This window comes from Platichthys flesus, chromosome 8 (assembly GCF_949316205.1).
Source record: "Platichthys flesus chromosome 8, fPlaFle2.1, whole genome shotgun sequence".
NCBI lineage: Eukaryota > Metazoa > Chordata > Actinopteri > Pleuronectiformes > Pleuronectidae > Platichthys > Platichthys flesus.
In genome coordinates this window covers 18,043,940-18,060,666 of record NC_084952.1, presented here as the reverse complement: position 1 = coordinate 18,060,666, position 16,727 = coordinate 18,043,940, and the positions used below count along the sequence as shown (strand labels likewise).

Here is a 16,727-nt window from a genome sequence, read left to right as displayed (position 1 = left end):
ATTGCAGCAGGAAACATGTCTGAGTTCTGTGTGAGAGGTTAAAGGAGAGTAAGTATAGTTCAGAGCACTGTCCCTGTCAGGGGCCTGGTCAAATCCATTCTGCTATTTATAACACAGCAGCAGCAGCTTGTGCAGGATGGTGGTTACAACATGGCTGCCTGCCTGATGCATTGACAATATGTTTCACAAAAGTGAAACTAAGTAAGTGAACCAAAGAAGTTATTTAAATGTTACTCAAAACTGGGAAGGAAATAATTCACTGGATGACTGATGGCTTCCTCATACTGGCTTGCTGGATGGCAAGTTTTACCCAAGAATGTATGACTCTTTCAGGGACTTGAGTATTTTTTACTTTCTCATAATTGATTGTTTACTCCTAAGTTTTAGAGGGAAAGATTAAACCTTTTACTCCTCTCCTTTTATCACAGACATTTCATGTATTGTATTAGGTTGTGTTTAGGATTTAGCGACATCTGGTGGTGAAGTTGCATGTTACAAGTGAATACCCCTCATCTCACCCTCCTCCTCCGAGCCTGGAGGAGAACCTGTGTTAGCCTTCAGTTATCATAGAAACTCAACAGTTCTGGGCTGCTGTAAAAACATGGTGGTGCAACATGTCGGCATCAGTATAAGAGGACTCACTCTGGTGAATAGAAAGGGCTCATTTAAGGGAAATGAAAACAAGCCATGCAGTCAGGTGATTAAACACTAATGCAAACATCATGATATGATTATTATTTTATATTCCATTTCTGCCGTTTTACCTAAATCGTACACGTTGGACCTTTAATACGAAATCATGAGGTCTACAGTCAGGGGCTGCCTGCACCAGCCTGGTTGTGTAGGAGGCTATTGCGTGTCCTGTGTACACAGTGTACTTACAGAAGCATTGCATCTGAGACACAGCGTTACTGTGTGACTCAACATTAGTGATGGCTCGGCGTCATGTGCTTCCATCAAGGGAGTCATGCCAGTAAATCAGCTTATGCAAGACATGGATCCTGTGACTTCCTCACGTCAGGGTTATCGATTACAACATGCACAAATGTCTGCTGCTCTCTGTGGGTTCAACGTGACATTCTAAATAGCCATTTAATCCATTGCTGTAAAAAACATTATACACCAGAACCCGTTCAATCTCTGCTGAAAGGAGATGAGGCATCGGAAATTCAATAGAGGAAAATTATCCCAGGAAAGAAAAACGTCAAAGCTCTTTGGAGCGTTTGGAGTTAACAGGGTGAGATTAATGACCAATTAAAAGCACATTAGGGTCGACTAACAGTCAATGTCAAAAACATTGGCCCCTGTGTATTCGTGTTTATTACAGAAAGCAGAAGAAACTGCTTGGAGCGTGGAAGACATTGATGTAAATGTTCTGTTATCATCAGTGAGCTTGATGCAAAGTAAACAAAGAATGAAGATCAGTGGAGAGAAGCCCAACCACACTCCAGAGATTGTGTGATTGTACTGGGATTCCCCTCAATCCTGCTGGATTCGGTTCCTGCGAAAGAACATCGGGAGGCCTCAAAACACAAACGTGGGATGAAAGTGAACTACACGGTGCCCAAGATGAAGTAAACAATTATGCTTTTTATTGTTAAGGTTCTCAGAAGAGTCTCGTTTTCAGTGAATGTATAAGAATCATCCTTTTTGATAATACTGATTTGGTACATTATGACATCCAGCACGAGTCTCTTCACAGTGAGAGGGATCCATTACTGCTACTGCTGTCGGGATCTAGGACAGAAACAAGCTCTGCTTCCGAAAAACAAAGAAAACAGTCAAAAAACAACAAACTGGGGATTGATATTGTAGATATGGAATATTAGAGTGTCACAAAACTCTAGAGTAGTAAGACCAGCTAAAGATTTTGCACATTACAAGCCACTTCCTCTTAGAAATATAAAACTTGATATTCTGAACAATATTCTACTGTGCTGCATAAAGGTAGGTCTATACACTGTACATCGAAATATATTTTTCGAAAAAACAGATTTCACAGTTTTAAAGACTTTATTTAAAGTATAAACCCCTTCTTTTCTTTTAAAACACTTTATTACATAAATTATTCTTTTTTTGAGAGTGACTATTATTTGCCCTGGCAGCAAACTGAAAATTAATACAAAACCAAAAAAGAAATGAACATTTCATACATATTTTACAAAAGAAAATAACTTGTCCGTTTATATTCATTTCAAATAGAAATGGTGACTCATTCATGATTGTCATATAGTACTAATAATAAATAAATAAAAAAAGAATAAAATCAAATAAATACTAAATTCGCATGTTTTTCAGACTCTGTGAGTGTGTGTGTTCGATCGTTCTGTACAGAAGTGCCTTGGTGAAAGTCTCACAATTCTACCGCGACTGTAACGTACAAAACTACGGCATCTACAGTATACGCAACATCCTGAAATTTAGTGTAGTCAGACACATACGTAGTAATATGATTTTTCTCCCCATTTCAAAATAAGCAATGCTGTATGATACCACTGTCCACAAATATAGCCATCACTATTTTTTTCTTCGTTTTTTTTTTCTTAAAAAGTTCATTTTCTAGTCCATTAACAGCTTGGATTTGTTGGAGGATGCCGCGAGCCGAGTTGGACGTGCGCCGCCTCGGCAGCGGAGGACTGGTCCAAGGTGGACGGTGGGAGGCCTGAGACAGGGAGACGACTCCTGGTATCGGACAACCTTTCGTTTTAACCTTGCCATGTCTGTCGCTTCGTCTGTTGACGTCCTCTCTCGATGTGCAGTTGTCACGGCGGCTCTCTGGAGCGGCTTTGTCTCCCCTTTGGTCCCTATTGCCCTTCAGCGTCTATTAGAGACAGACAAGCCTTCACTGCAGATGCCAGCGCAGTAACAACTCCACGGCGGTGTTCAGCAGCCGTCATGGCCGCTCGCAGTGTGACCCAAAAAATAGGGGCGAAAATATCACTATCTTTTTTAAAAAGGGGAATCTTCTTATTCATTAAGCAACAGCTCTTAAAGTTCTTCAGTGCTTTTTCAGTGTTCCAAAAAGTTTTTTCCAAAAGCAAGAGAGAAATTAACCGTTAAACGTAAAGAACCGTTTTGTCTAAACTTAAATCTTTATGCCCATGGCAGTCAAATTAACAATAATATGTTTTTCTGTTAAGTCATTCTTTTTCAAAAGTCCCTGCAGCGTTCCGTGAGTAACCCCATTTGTTGGTTAATCCTCGATGGGTTTTGAAAGGGGTAGGGCTGAGGAGGCTGGGTAGGAAAAAGGATTCAGAGAAATGAAAGTGGAAGAGAGGGAAGAGTCCGCCCCCTCAGGTGAGTTCAGGTGGGCTGTTACCTCTTGCCCATCTCGTTCTGTCTGAGGAACTGGATGTTGTTGCTGCTGTCAGCCAGTTCTGGGTACTGCTCCACAGGCAGCACGTAGTAGCCGTCGTAGCCCTGTACTCTCCCTGTGGTCAGGAGCTGCTGTCGCTCCCCCTCCGTCCACAGGCGGCTCCCTCCCTTCCCGTCTCTGGCCCTCTGCTGCTCCTTCGACCAGGCCCCTGCCAAGGCTCTCTGCCTGGCCAGCTCCAAAAGTCTTACCTTCTCCTCATCCACCACGTCCACCGCTAGCCCGTATCGAACACTCAGTATTAACGACGGAACGGCAAACTCCACGGTCACCCCTCTTCTTGAGCGGCCGCTCACTGTGACGTTGATGCCGCTCTCCAGTGACTTGCGGCCGTTCGTGAGCCCCAGCGACAACAGGTCACTGTCGGCAGAGCCAACTTTCACAAAGTAGTGACAGTCCTTCCCGTCCTGGGTGTAATGGGTGCCTTCGAGGTACTGGGCGCCGTTGAGCACCAGAGCCACTTTGCGGCTGTCGTCGCTGGCCAGCGCTGACACACCGGCCACTACTCTGCCCTCCTTCAATGCCAGCATCACGCCTCGACCTATAATTGGGGTGCTGGTGCCGAACCAGTGACCCAGCTTGTCCTTTCGCCGGCGACGGTCTTTGTTGAGGAGACGACCCTCCAGGGCCATGAACGCCTGGTTGTGCCGCTCTGCTGCCTGTTGCACACCGGTGATGAGCTGGAAAAGGTGGATACAGTATTGAAACGAACATTAACAACGGAAGCTACTAACAACTAGATTTATTGCGTTAGCCATATTTTCCTGTACAGTCGTATATACCTGTCCACTCTCGCAGTGCTGGGTGGCCTGCAGCTCGTACGGAGGCTCCACAAAGTAGAGCGTGTGTCGAGGGAACCCCGGGATTATGTTGCTGAGCTGGAAGCCAAACATCACCAGCCAGCTCTTCACATCTGCAGCAGCAGACAGGACAGAAAATGACTTTGCTGAAGGACGGGTATAAACATACTGGATTATTTTTAGCATGGAAAAGTCAATGTGTGTTTTCTTCTGTGACTCTCTTGGTGTTGTGTAAAGATTTCAGCCACGGTGCGGCTGCAGTACACTGCTCCCGACATAAATCTGGTCTATGACAATCAGCTTCTGCTGAGCACTGCTGATATCGATGTCAGGACATTATAGTTTGACCTATATAATGAAACAAAGCACATTCTTACGGTATCTCTACCTCACTGAAGGCGATTTATTTCCTCCACCACTGATTTCTGTTTATTTATTCAGTAAATATAAAGATTTTCTGTCGTAAAGTAGTTTTTAATGTGCTCTGATGAAATTCGCAGCGTTTAAGCCTTTTTCAACCATTTTAAATGGTTAGTTTACGTAAAAATATTCCTTAAACCGAATTCTAAATATTCACTGTGTTATGTCGTATTTTGCCCTTTACCTGTGACATAGTTCTTGACATCCAGCATGTCACTGAGGGGGTTGTTATTCTTGAACATGTACAGATTAAATGGAGCGGGATCCTTCCCGATCTTGGGCCACATGCTGTAGTCGGGCGAGGTCCAGCGTCCGGCCAGGACGTCATAGTCCCGCTGGGTGAAGTGCACCAGCTTAGTCAAGGAGTCGTAGAGGCCGCCGTGGAAACCTACCACCAGCTGGAACTCTGGGTTAGAGTCCAGGTACACTTCTCCGTAGGCTGTGTACTGCACCTGAGGGACAGAAGCAGACTCTTTTAGCTTTCTGATTCTCAATACATCCTCAGATGGTCAACCTTCAACACGGGTTGAGTTACGCCCAAAGGACACAAAAAAGGGCAAAATCATTTATTTTATCATTTATGGCAAATAAATCCAAGGCTACTTTTTGTACCTGTTTGATCATCTGTCCGTTGCTGCTGAAGACAGCCAGTGGTGTCCCGGTGTTGTCAGAGGCAATGTAATATTCCTCCCCACTGCTCACCTCCATGGCAAACAAATGTCCCTGATAATGACACAGTTAGAAATTCAATATATTTGATGGGATGAGGATTTGGCTGATATGTTGTAATACAGTATATGGACAGGATATGTGTGGAAATCTAACACGCCTACCTGTAAGTCATAGTACAGTGATGAGATGTCCGAGCTGGAGTGGTTGAAGATGTGCGTGACCCTGGTTGGGTGGTTCAGGTCGGCGTAGAAGAACTGAAGGTGCTGTCCCAGGCTGTTCCTCGTGGACACCCTGCGGCCCAGCCCGTCGTAATGATACACGACGCTCCAGCCACCGGGGCCTCGGTTGTAGGCCCGCAGGAGCTGACCTTTGGAGTTGTAGTCAAAGATGTCAGAGCCACGCTGGCTGAGGAAACCGTCTTCATCCATGCGGTACTGGACGTCCCCCAGGCGTGTGATGCGGTCTCTGAGGTCGTAGCGGAGGGGCAAAATGCGGGCGCTGTTCCCGGGATTCAGCAGGTGGAGGTTGCCGTTCAGGTCGTAGCTGTAGCGCCACGTAGACCAGTCGTTTACCTGAATAAAACATTGACAAGAGCAAAGAGTAAGTGACAGATTCCAGATCATGGATCAAATTAAGAGAAGTTGACACATCAGGTTCTTCAGGTAATCGTCCCCACGCAGAATATTCACCTTGACGCCGCTGAGCTGTCCGTCTCCATCATAATCGTAGCGGTATTGAGTGGTGTTGGCATAAGGCCCAATCTTGAGCTCCCTCTTCACCACTCGTCCCATGCTGTCATACTGCACCGTCATCCAGTACATGAGCGAGCGGAAGATCTCGTATTGCACCTCCTTGATGCGACCGTGGGTGTCGAAATGCTTACTCAGCGTCATAACGGCTGTGGTTATGATCTGATTAATGTCGTAGTAAATGACCCCGAACTTTCCAAAGTGCTCCACCTGTAGGAGGGAGGGAAGGTTTCAGAGAGAGGGTCAGGCAAGGAAAGTACATTTGTTTGAAAGTTAAACAACTAAAGGACCAGATGTCTGCCCTCTACCTTTCCAGAGATCTCGTCGTATCTGTAGAGGTCGACAGGAAGCGGCGTCTCGCTGATGACTGGCTTCATGCTGGCAATACGGAAGCTGTTGTCGTGGTACGTGTAGTCGAACCTCGCGTTGACCATCCCCTCCTCGCTGAAGCGGTAGATCTGCTTGTCAATGAGCGGGCCCATTTTGCGGTAGCGAATGGTGCACGAGAAGCCCCCGCTCTGCAGGTTGACCATCTTCAGCACGCCAGCTGTCTCGTCATAGCCGAAAGTCACGGCGGTGCTGTCGTACACGATCTCCGACAGCTTGGCCAGCTTGCCGTACTTGTAGAGCACCCGGCGGCCGGTGCCCAGGTAGTGCGTGGCCTGAGGTCTGCCGTCCTCGCTGAAGTCATGGATTATGGAGGCGTTGCTCTCTGGGGGGTTGTAGGTGTTGCGTATGTAGCCAAGTGACACGTGCGTGAACATGGTATGGCGGGCGACGCTGGGCATGGTGACAGCTGTGACCCGACCTGAGGCGTCAAACTCAAAGACATACTGTCTCTGACTCTGCAGGAGCAGCACCATGGACTGGAGAAATGAAGGAAGGCGAAAGGCGGATTAATTGAATCGCATTGTCAATGGGGGACTCGCGTCCTGTGAAATAACAGCAGGAGTAAGTTCTCTCAGCTGACAAATTTGAATCTTAATAACCCTGGAAGTTATTTATTTTTTCACTCAATTCTGCAAACCAAATTATTATCCTTGCTCGCCATTGCTTTCATGACTCTAGGATGACAATGTTTAAGATAAATAAACTCACTTTGTCGAGGTAACTGTAGCTCCACACCTTCCCGTCCACAAAGGAGCGAGACAGGATGCGTCCCTGGGTGTCGAACTCCGTCCTCTCACTCATGCTCCCCCTCTGCAGCCCAACCAGCTGTCCAGTGGTTGAATAGGACACGTTGACCACCGCCAGACTGCTGCTGGGCAGCCACATGGCCGGGCGGCCCTGAGCGTCGTACATGATGCGCAGTGTGAACTTGCGGTGATCGTCGTAAATCTTCTCTGTGCGTGTGTTGCGGTCGAAGTCAATGGAGAGAAGGTTGCGTCCATGAGCCTGAGGAAGAGAAACATTTTGAGTTACATTTTAATGCCTATATTGAAGCTGTGGTTAATATCTAGATTTAATCAAAACAAAAACACTCACCCTAAGCTTCCTGCCAAAAACAGTGACCCTGCCCTTGGTCTGCTCCTTGCGCAGGCGCCACTCGATGGAGTTGAGGCCGTTGTCTGTGGGCAGTGTGATGTTCCTGCGACCAATCGTTGGGCTCACAGAGCCTGCTAGGATGTGGGGCTCCGTGTGAAAGCTGATGCCCATCCCGTTGGCGTACATGACTCTCAAGGTTCCATTGTTGCATAACTGATAGTTGTTCCTTACTTGGTCTAGAGGGGGAGACACATACACACACTGTTAGATAGGAGACAAGAAGCCAAAGAAGCACAGGGACTAGTCTCTGTATCGAGGAAGGAATGTCAGAACCCCAGCAAACCTATGACCAGATGTTTGGTGTCAGACATTAACAACATAGTGCTCTATTAGTCTAGGAGGAACATCCTGTTCCATAAAAAAGTTATTTAATGAGGAAAGTTTTTTAATGATCTAACTGACCTTGAGGCATCCATAATAATAATTTAATATTTTATTATTTTATGGTTAATTCATTTAAATTAATCTTTTTGATTTCATTGTTTTTATAAGTCTTATAGTATTTTTCTCCTTAGCATTCTGTTATGTGAATTTTGTATCATTTTATAGAAATACAGTTTAATTCAATATATATGAGATCCTTAATTTCAACTTTTGAATTATCTCCTTTATATCTCTATTGTCAATATTATACTTGCACATCATTTGATAGGTGTATGGGCGATGTATATTGATGTTGATATAGATTCTGGCATGTTTCAAAATATGTGACTGAGGGTTTGATGGTTTTCTTTGGAAATTACGTAGTACATTAGCTAAAAAAAATATACATTTTTAATAAAATGTATTATCATTATATATTGTGTATGGGAACATTGGGTGAGGATGATATATTGAGTTAACTGTGGCTACTTGTTCGTTGTTCAGTTTTTTGGACAAAACAAATGATGATTGATGAGATACAAAGAAAATGACAGCTTCAATTTCATGAAGCACTAGATGAAAAAATTATGAGATCACCAAGTTAATTAAATATAAGAAGAGAAATATGTCTGTGCCACAATATCAGAGCAATCCATCCACATGATATTTTACTCCAGATATTTCAACGTCATTGGTCAAAACAAAAAGGCTCTGAACCTTCCGTTTAGCTTATAGGATAAACAGGACCAGGCTTTCATCTCTTGAAATTAGTTTATTTTTCTGATTCTTTCGCAGTAACCTCTGTTCACAAATGGCGCCTCCTCAGTTCCTCGGCTGTAAATTATATTTTTGACATATTTCCAACTTGGATCTTAGAGTCCCAGTGAAATGTCTATGAGAGTATCTCTACCCTCTGAGCTCTGTGTTCCCTGGTGAAAGTGAGTATATGTGCGCTGCAGTAATGGAGGGACTTGAATCAAATCCTTTACATTTGACTGGACTGCGGAAAAAGTGATCAGGGTTTACTCAAACAAGCACACTTTTCAAATCACTGCATCTTTATTGCCCACTGAAAACACCATACAATACATCCCACACATGCAGAGGGGGAGTGTTGAATTAAAGTTTTACAAGGAGCGTGTGTCTATTTGTTTAAAATCTTTGGAAAATATGCAGAGGTGTCGTCACAATGCTGTGTGTGCAGATTCTGTGTGGGCCTGCTGATGACTGCACCGAGCTTCATAGCCTGAGAAAAGCCAAGTCTCCTGAGCAGCTGTCAAACTAATGTTAGCACGACTGCAGCCAGCGGTAAAGAAGCTGAGACCTACACGGTCGATGAAGCATTACGTGAGGCATCGTCCACAAGTTGTTGTGGATGTAACTTGGATTTTTCAGTCTAGGTTGACGTAAGATTTTCGTCAGAGTCCTCAAAGAAAAGGTTTATATAATAATATAGTTCAGCGTAAGATTTATGTATTAATTTGAATGTAAACCAGTTTTAGGTCATTTCGTCACTGCAACAGACAGCATATTTGAAAACTATCTTTCGAGCGTGTTGTACCAGAACGTTGAGTACCAGCACTGAATTCAGTTCAAACTCAAACACTTCCGAACCCTATGGGAAAGCGCTTAATGATGCAAGGAAATTAAATTGAACGTGCACGTTTGTGGAGGTGCAGTAAACCCTCTTAAGTTTAATAGAAAATGGGACGTTCCAGTCATAAGCCTAGAGGCTCGTGACAGAAAGAACCGGATCATGCCCATTAAACATTTATGGACCCGATTCAAGTTCCTCCAAACTCCAGAAATCGTCTGAAATAAAAAATAGTCGAGGCTAAACTGACATCTCTACACAATCTGTGCATCTCTGCAATTTAATGACTCACTCTGAAACACAAGCATGGGAGCAGATAAGCCCATGTCTAACGCTGAGGCTCCCCCCCCCCCCCGATGTCAGAAAACAGGCGTCTTGATCACACTGAAGGGATCGAAAGTGAGATAAAGATGTTTTCGGCTCGGGCAGATTCACAGTTGATGTGGTGGTGGGTTGTTTTTTTATTTTATTTCATTCAAAAAAAGGTGAGAAGATCAGATGGCGTCTCCCTCTGAAGCGCCGCCATAAATGACAGTAATCCATAAGGCCAATTTGTAATAAAGCTCCAGGCACGTTTTAACAATGCCTCAAACAGACAAGTGAAGCTTTTTCCATTGACTTGGCAGCAACAGCCTTCAGATAAATCTTCTCTGCTCCCTCTGTCTGAACAACCTTGTAATAAAACAGAGGCGAGGGAGAGAGAGAGAGAGAGAGAGAGAGACAGAGAGAGAGAGAGAGACAGAGAGAGAGAGAGAAATGAGAGCTCGAGGGCCAAGGAGAATTCACTGTGCAGAAGTTAATGAAGAGAGCGAGAGAGAGAGTGGAAAGAGAGGGAGACGGTTAAGTGAGTATGTCAGCAGAGAGCTGTGCTGAACCCCACATAGTGCGCCGGAAACCTTAAATGACTTACGGCTCTGTGAACAACTCTCCTACCGCAGCCCAGGTGGATCCCTGAATACATACACAACTGATTCTCTTCCGAGGCCCTGTGTAGCCCACAGGCTGCATTCACACTTCTGTCACACCGCTTGCTCCGGTCAAAAGAAAGGAGACAATTATTCTCCCTCCTCCTCCTCCTTCGTCTCTAAACAGACCAGATAAGCTGAGGGATCATGGGAACTGGTCGAGAGCTGCATTTGTATGTTGGTGCGTGCATGTGAGGAGAAAGCTTGAGGGATGAGCAGGATTCACTCTACATGAGTTAATGAATTTTTTGCTGTGATGATATTCAAAAGCAGGCGGATCCCAGCTGGGATTAACAACCGTATATCGGTAATTTTTCACTCCATGAGAGGGAGCGAGAGAGCCGGTTGTGGGAAAGGATGGAAAATAATCTCCTGGAGCAGACACATAACTGAGTGAAAATAACAAGACTTTCAATTAGGAGCGGCAGGCCAGTGCACATCCACCATCACAGAGGGCGGCTGTGCTTTTGAATTGCTAAGATAAAATTGTGTATCTCATCAGGCTCGGTTGCCACAAAAAAAGAACCATTTGAAATTTGCCTTTTTAGGATTTATCTTTATCCAAAACAAATATACTTAATCAACATCATTATCATTTTTTTTTTTTTTTATTAATTTAAATTCCTACTGATTAATGTTAAGGATTAAAGCTCAGAATTGATTCACCTTCATGCCACACACGTTTTTTTTTTTTTTTACAATTGGGTCAGTACATTATCCAGACGTTGCCTTTCCCATGTGAGTCAAACGTGTTCACAATAATAGCAAAATGTCCGGAACATTCAGGAAAGGGGGGGTTTCTGGGAAGAGGATGGAGGCAGCAGGACATGATGTAGAAAGTCATGCTGTGGAAATCAAGTATATTGCTGCCCTCTTTCATCCTGAGATATTTGGGAATCTTTTTTTTTTTTTTCCATTCTTGTGTCCGTCACATGCTAGAAACGTCACCAATGTGTCAATTCTCAACAAGCTGTTCTTTTTTTATCCCCGCTCTGACATGTCCTGGACATTTTATCAGTGGCCTGGCAGAACAAGGTCCGGAAACATATCGTGAGCCAGTGACTCAGACTCAGAGCCCCTCAGGATGATGTCTGAAAGCAGCGTGAGTGTCTACCTTGCACCACGGTGTACGACGCCTCCACTGACGACAGGTTGGTGATGACCGTGACATCGTCGTCCCTGCTGGAGCTCTCGATGTCGATGTTGATGGAGCGCTCGATCTCGCGGTGGAGACTGGTCACCATGCCCGTGGGGTAAGTCACATTGGTCAGGCGACCCTCGCTGTCGTACCTGGGGATGGGAGATTGCAGTGAGGCCGATTAGCAAGAGGAGGATGTATAAATACTTGTACCACATATATGTGGAGACACACGTGTGCACAGTCAGACACAGAGACACAGAGCGAGGTCATCTTAGAGAGGAATTGGCTGTAGTTATAAAAGCAAACATTAGGGGGCAGGAGAGCACTGTGTTGGGAGCACTAGTAATTGGGAATTCAACAGAGCATGAGGAACATGAAGCTGGCAAAACTTCATTTTGTATTTGAGATGGATGAAAAACATATTCAGACATTTTGCCCTCTGTCACACACTTACTGGTAAAACGTGGTCCATCCAGTCTCGTCAGCTTTGGTGGCCAGCAGGCCTGTGTTGCCACTGTAGCCCATCAGAGCCACCTCCTGGCCCAGGGCCGACACACTACGCAGCCCCCCTGTGGGGTCCAGTCCCAGCGTCACTACCTGATTCTCTGGCAGCAGCACCAGTCTGAGCAGGCCGGCTCCACCTCCCTGGCCCAAACCGTCCCTCCGTACTTTCACCGTGTTGTTGCAGTTGTCCACCAGCATGGCCAGCTCTCCATCAGAGCCGTAGGTGAAATTGTAAAGCGGCTCCCCGGTTACCAGGCTAATGGTTTGGATGTGAAGCCCCTCTCCGTTGAACACATACAGCTCTTGCTCTCTCGGCGAGGCGACCTCGTACTGAGCGGCTCCTCCGTAGCCAACGCTCGACACCGCCGGGCCGGGCCGATTGGCTCGCACGGCTCTGATTCGGATGTTGTTGAGGTCCGCGATGAAGAGGCTCCCATCAGGGGACACGGCCAAGGAGGTGGGGGAGTTCAAGCCGGAATCGGGAGCGTAGCCTTCATCGCCGTAGAAGCAGTTGCAGTTGACGTCGTTTTTGCAGTCGCAGTCGGAGGCAGCGCCGGCCAGGAGAGAGATTTCTCCATTAGTGCTGACCTGAAAAAAAACACACACGGACGGATGAAGGGAAGAAGGTTATTGCAAAATAAGTCCTGAATGAACGAAAGAGTATTAACAGAGAAAAATTTAATTTTGAGGTATCAAAAGAGAGGAGTAGGAAAAAAAACTAAATAGTGTCTGAACTAAATGTTGAGTCTCAGAATGTTCAAAGAAAACCCCCACGCACACCGACCAGTTGTTCACTCTCTTTTTGTTGCCAAGAAAACAAAACGAGTCTGATTCATTCTAAAACAAAGACAGGCAATGAACCGGGTTCTGCACGTCAGCGTCTTCTACCTGTCTGATGCGGTTGATCTTCTTCTCGTCTGTCTCAGCGATGTAGAGGATGCCCGTGTGAGACAGGGCGATGGCTGTGGCGCTCTCCAAGGCAGCGTGGATGGCCAGCTTGCTGAGGCTGTAGTCGATGCCTGGCACCTGACAGTGCATGGGCCGACCGGCTATGATGCTCACCTGTGGGCGACAACAGAAAATGTTACATCTGTGATCAAACAACGGAAACTCTAGGAAAGTTTCCATGAAGTGAGACTTCAGAAAGTAGAATATCTTAGTTACTGCAGTAGTAAAACTTTGTTAGGATTTGAACTTTTACTTCTAATTTGCTGGAGAGAGCCTAATTGGGACTTAATCCCGTCAAAGCCCTTTTGCGAGGGTCCACCCAAAGGGGTTTGCAGAGGTGATTCGGCCCTGTGGTACAGACCTGGTGGTTCTCAGTGATGCGTAGGATGACATTGTTCTCCAGGACATAGAGGGAGTTGTCCATGGGGTTCACAGCTAAGTCCGTCGGCCACTCGAGACGCACCTGGGAGGGCAGAAACAGAAGTTGTATATCAAGCGATGTCTACCCAGAGGGGGAGCATTTTGAACGGACGCCAAGGCTGGGACAAGTCTCTTCTTCATTGTTTTAAGTGACTGCCATCTTCATTTTTCTTTTGATACACCAATTTATCAATGGACTCCCTAAATCAGTCCCTCCCGGCTGGCGTTTTTTTTTTATATAATCATCATGGCTCAGCACTTACTCGGCTGTTAGATCATCATCTATTGTGCCATCACCTCTTGTCTCTCCCGCACTGCCTCCTATAACCATCGTACCTGGCTGACGTCCATGCTGGTGTCACAGCTCAGCGGCCGTACGGCGGTGAGATCGTTGGCCCCGAGCAGAGTGGAGATGATGCCGTTCTGGTCCACCTTACGGATCATGGTGGCGTCCACGAAGTACATCAGGCCGTTTTTATCCACGGCGATGCCTGTCAAGGCAGAGATGAACCACAATGAGTGACGACTTACAACACAAACACCGCCGGCAACCCGTAGAACATTTCAAGTCAATTAAACTTCACTCTTTCCAGCGCCTGGAAACAGAGAGCGGCCCTGACAGCTGAACTGCTCAATGCTTCAGCGAATGAGGGAGAACAAAGTGATGGAACGCACACTGAAGTGTTCCGAGAGTGTTCTTCCTCTGGATGAGTCATCGGGATGCAGAGCTGAGCTCACGCTCCTCCCAGAGGGCGATTGCAGATTGCAAGCAGATTCCTTAAGAAGACAAGTGATCTGCTGCGCTCTACTTCCTTTCTTTATTTCCGCTCGACCCCTCTATTTTTTTGTCACCCCTTACAGTGGTGCAGTCGTGTCAGCCGCGTTGGTCTAACAGGCAGCCGGCACTCAGACAGGTGGGTTTGTTTGAGGCAACTCTGCCCAAAAAATAACTTCTAGACGGAGTGAGGATACACAACAACAGATGGAGGCTGCAGCAGAGGGCACGCAGCAAACGAGAGGGAGGAGAAAAAGGGGGTGGGGGGGTGTTGGGGTGGCAAGCTGATTTGCACCGACTGACTTTGCCTGTGACAGGTAAGAAGGAATCAGTAGCTCATTGTCTTCACCTATCTCTGCCATCTTCTCACAACAACCGTGAGCACACACACACACACACACACACACACACAGACTGCATATACACTAACAACTGCAGTCCCACATGCACACACACGCCGATAGGAAATGTGACAGTGTGACATCCTTGACAGTTTGGTGTCACAATGTTCTAACATCCGATGATCCACAAAAATGAATCCATTAACAAGTTCAACATTAGCCTGGTTTATAACCTGCTTTTGTCTCCGTCCTGCTTTAGTTGAGTCATAAGAGTGGGCGCAGTGTGAAGGGAAATTATATTTTGATTTCTCGGGTGCTGAACTATTGATCTTGATCGTGGCTCCACCTGAGAAAGAAGCTTTCAAAACTGGAAAAATCCAATTTTCCCTTCATCATTAGAAGCAAAATAATCTTAGATATGAACTACAATAATACTTGGGTTATTGGCCCTTCTGGCATGTATGCACTCACATCCAACAGTGCAAGACCAAAGCATATTAATCCATTATGTTTTTGGATAATTGTCAAAAATTAAGTCATAATCCTTGATGACTAATTATTGCATAGACTTGTTTTGCAGATGCTCACCCTTGGGGCTCATAAGTGTAGCTTCAGTGGCTTTGCCACCGTCGCCGCAGCGTTCATCGAAGGGCAGGCACTGCTCCCCCGTCCCAGCCACCACCTCGGCATTGTCCGACAGCAGCCGGCCTCCCGTCAGCGACCGCACACGATAGATTCGCCTGGAGTTGGTGTCTGAGATGAACACTGACCCAGATACTGGATCCACAGCCAGGAAGTACTTGTGGGTTGGGTTATTACTATGGCAACAAGAGACAATGGGTTTACTATTATGCAGGTGAATAGAAGGATTTCACATTTTCTTTTGTTATAAATGTTGGAATGTGAACTAGAAGCTTTTAATTTATTATCACCAGGATCTTACCTGTGTCTGAAATCTTTGTTCCTTTAAAGAAGAAAGATAAAAGCAAAACAAAACAAATCTTAATTCACACATTCTGCAGAGAGCAACCTACAGAGAGCAACACATATCTGGCAGTGGTGCAAACAGCAGAATTTAAACATGGGTGAACACACCCTGGGGAAATGGTATCGAGCACAGTGTCGGCTTCTATCTCAGCATCCCCTGTGTCTCACCTCATTCTGTCTGTGACAAGGGAGTTTAAAATCCTACATGTTTTTCATTCTCTACTTCTTCTTCTGCCATCTTACTTTAATCCGACCAGCCAATCTTATCTCTATCATCTATTACTTCTATTTTCGGGGGTTTTACCTTAATTCCAGGATGCCGGTTGTGTTCATAGATGGATAAACCCTGCGTACAAAGTTGAGGTCCCCAACATAGAGGCTGCCATCGATGCCCATCGCCAGGGCGACCGGCGCCAGCAGTTTGTTGCCATCTGCGAGGCCGTTACAGCTGGGGCAGGAGATGCTGCGTCTCCGGCCATTTCCCATGATGCTGGTGATAACAGGAGGCTGCTCGGTCACGAAAATGTTTTCACCGCTGCCCTTGTGAAGGATGCCTGGACAGGAGATAGGAGAGTAAAAGAGGTCAGGGATGAGTATTTCAGTCGGAGCTTGTACTTTTACTGTTAATAATTTTTTGCCATATTAGTGCTGTTCAATATTTATAGTAATCACTTAATCAAATATTGGATGGATAACCATTAACAAAGATATAATTGTTACATAGGGACGAATTCTAATAACTTTGGTGATTCTTTAATGCTCACAACACAACCATCAGGTCAAAATTGAGACTTCCCATCAACCTCTGCCCTTCACGAGTTGTGAACATAGAGTGTGTATATTGATCGGCTATGCTAAAGCTACAACAACCTGGATATGTACACATTAGAAGCTAGCGTCTGAGCAGTAGCCCAGTACAAGAGCTCGACCAATCATCACCATTTATTATAGCATCAAATAGATGTATCAAAACCAATCTTAACGTTTGAACAGACATCACAAAAATGTAATTGAGAGTAATTTTGACTTTAGATTGGTGCATGCCCAACCCATTTACATGGAGGAGGTGGTATTTATGACCTGTACTTGATAGGACCACTTGCAGAGGAAGCGCCACTGAAGCATTTTCG

General features: G+C 45.6%; 1 protein-coding gene across 1 annotated transcript in view; it reads right to left on the bottom strand.

Moving 5' to 3' along the window:
* Positions 1–3,065: 3,065 nt before the first annotated feature.
* tenm2a (teneurin transmembrane protein 2a) overlaps positions 3,066–16,727 on the bottom strand; it is a 102,968-nt gene continuing 89,306 nt past the window's right edge. The window contains exons 18-34 of the mRNA XM_062394358.1: positions 15,902–16,151; positions 15,554–15,574; positions 15,199–15,428; positions 13,831–13,985; positions 13,436–13,537; positions 13,015–13,188; positions 12,077–12,714; positions 11,596–11,771; positions 7,500–7,735; positions 7,113–7,409; positions 6,323–6,880; positions 5,955–6,224; positions 5,427–5,837; positions 5,206–5,316; positions 4,778–5,045; positions 4,156–4,286; positions 3,066–4,053 (exon numbers count right to left, since the gene is read on the bottom strand). Of these exons, the coding sequence (XP_062250342.1) occupies positions 3,316–4,053; positions 4,156–4,286; positions 4,778–5,045; positions 5,206–5,316; positions 5,427–5,837; positions 5,955–6,224; positions 6,323–6,880; positions 7,113–7,409; positions 7,500–7,735; positions 11,596–11,771; positions 12,077–12,714; positions 13,015–13,188; positions 13,436–13,537; positions 13,831–13,985; positions 15,199–15,428; positions 15,554–15,574; positions 15,902–16,151 (4,766 nt within the window). The 3' untranslated portion in view covers positions 3,066–3,315. The remainder of the gene's footprint in view (positions 4,054–4,155; positions 4,287–4,777; positions 5,046–5,205; positions 5,317–5,426; positions 5,838–5,954; positions 6,225–6,322; positions 6,881–7,112; positions 7,410–7,499; positions 7,736–11,595; positions 11,772–12,076; positions 12,715–13,014; positions 13,189–13,435; positions 13,538–13,830; positions 13,986–15,198; positions 15,429–15,553; positions 15,575–15,901; positions 16,152–16,727) is intronic.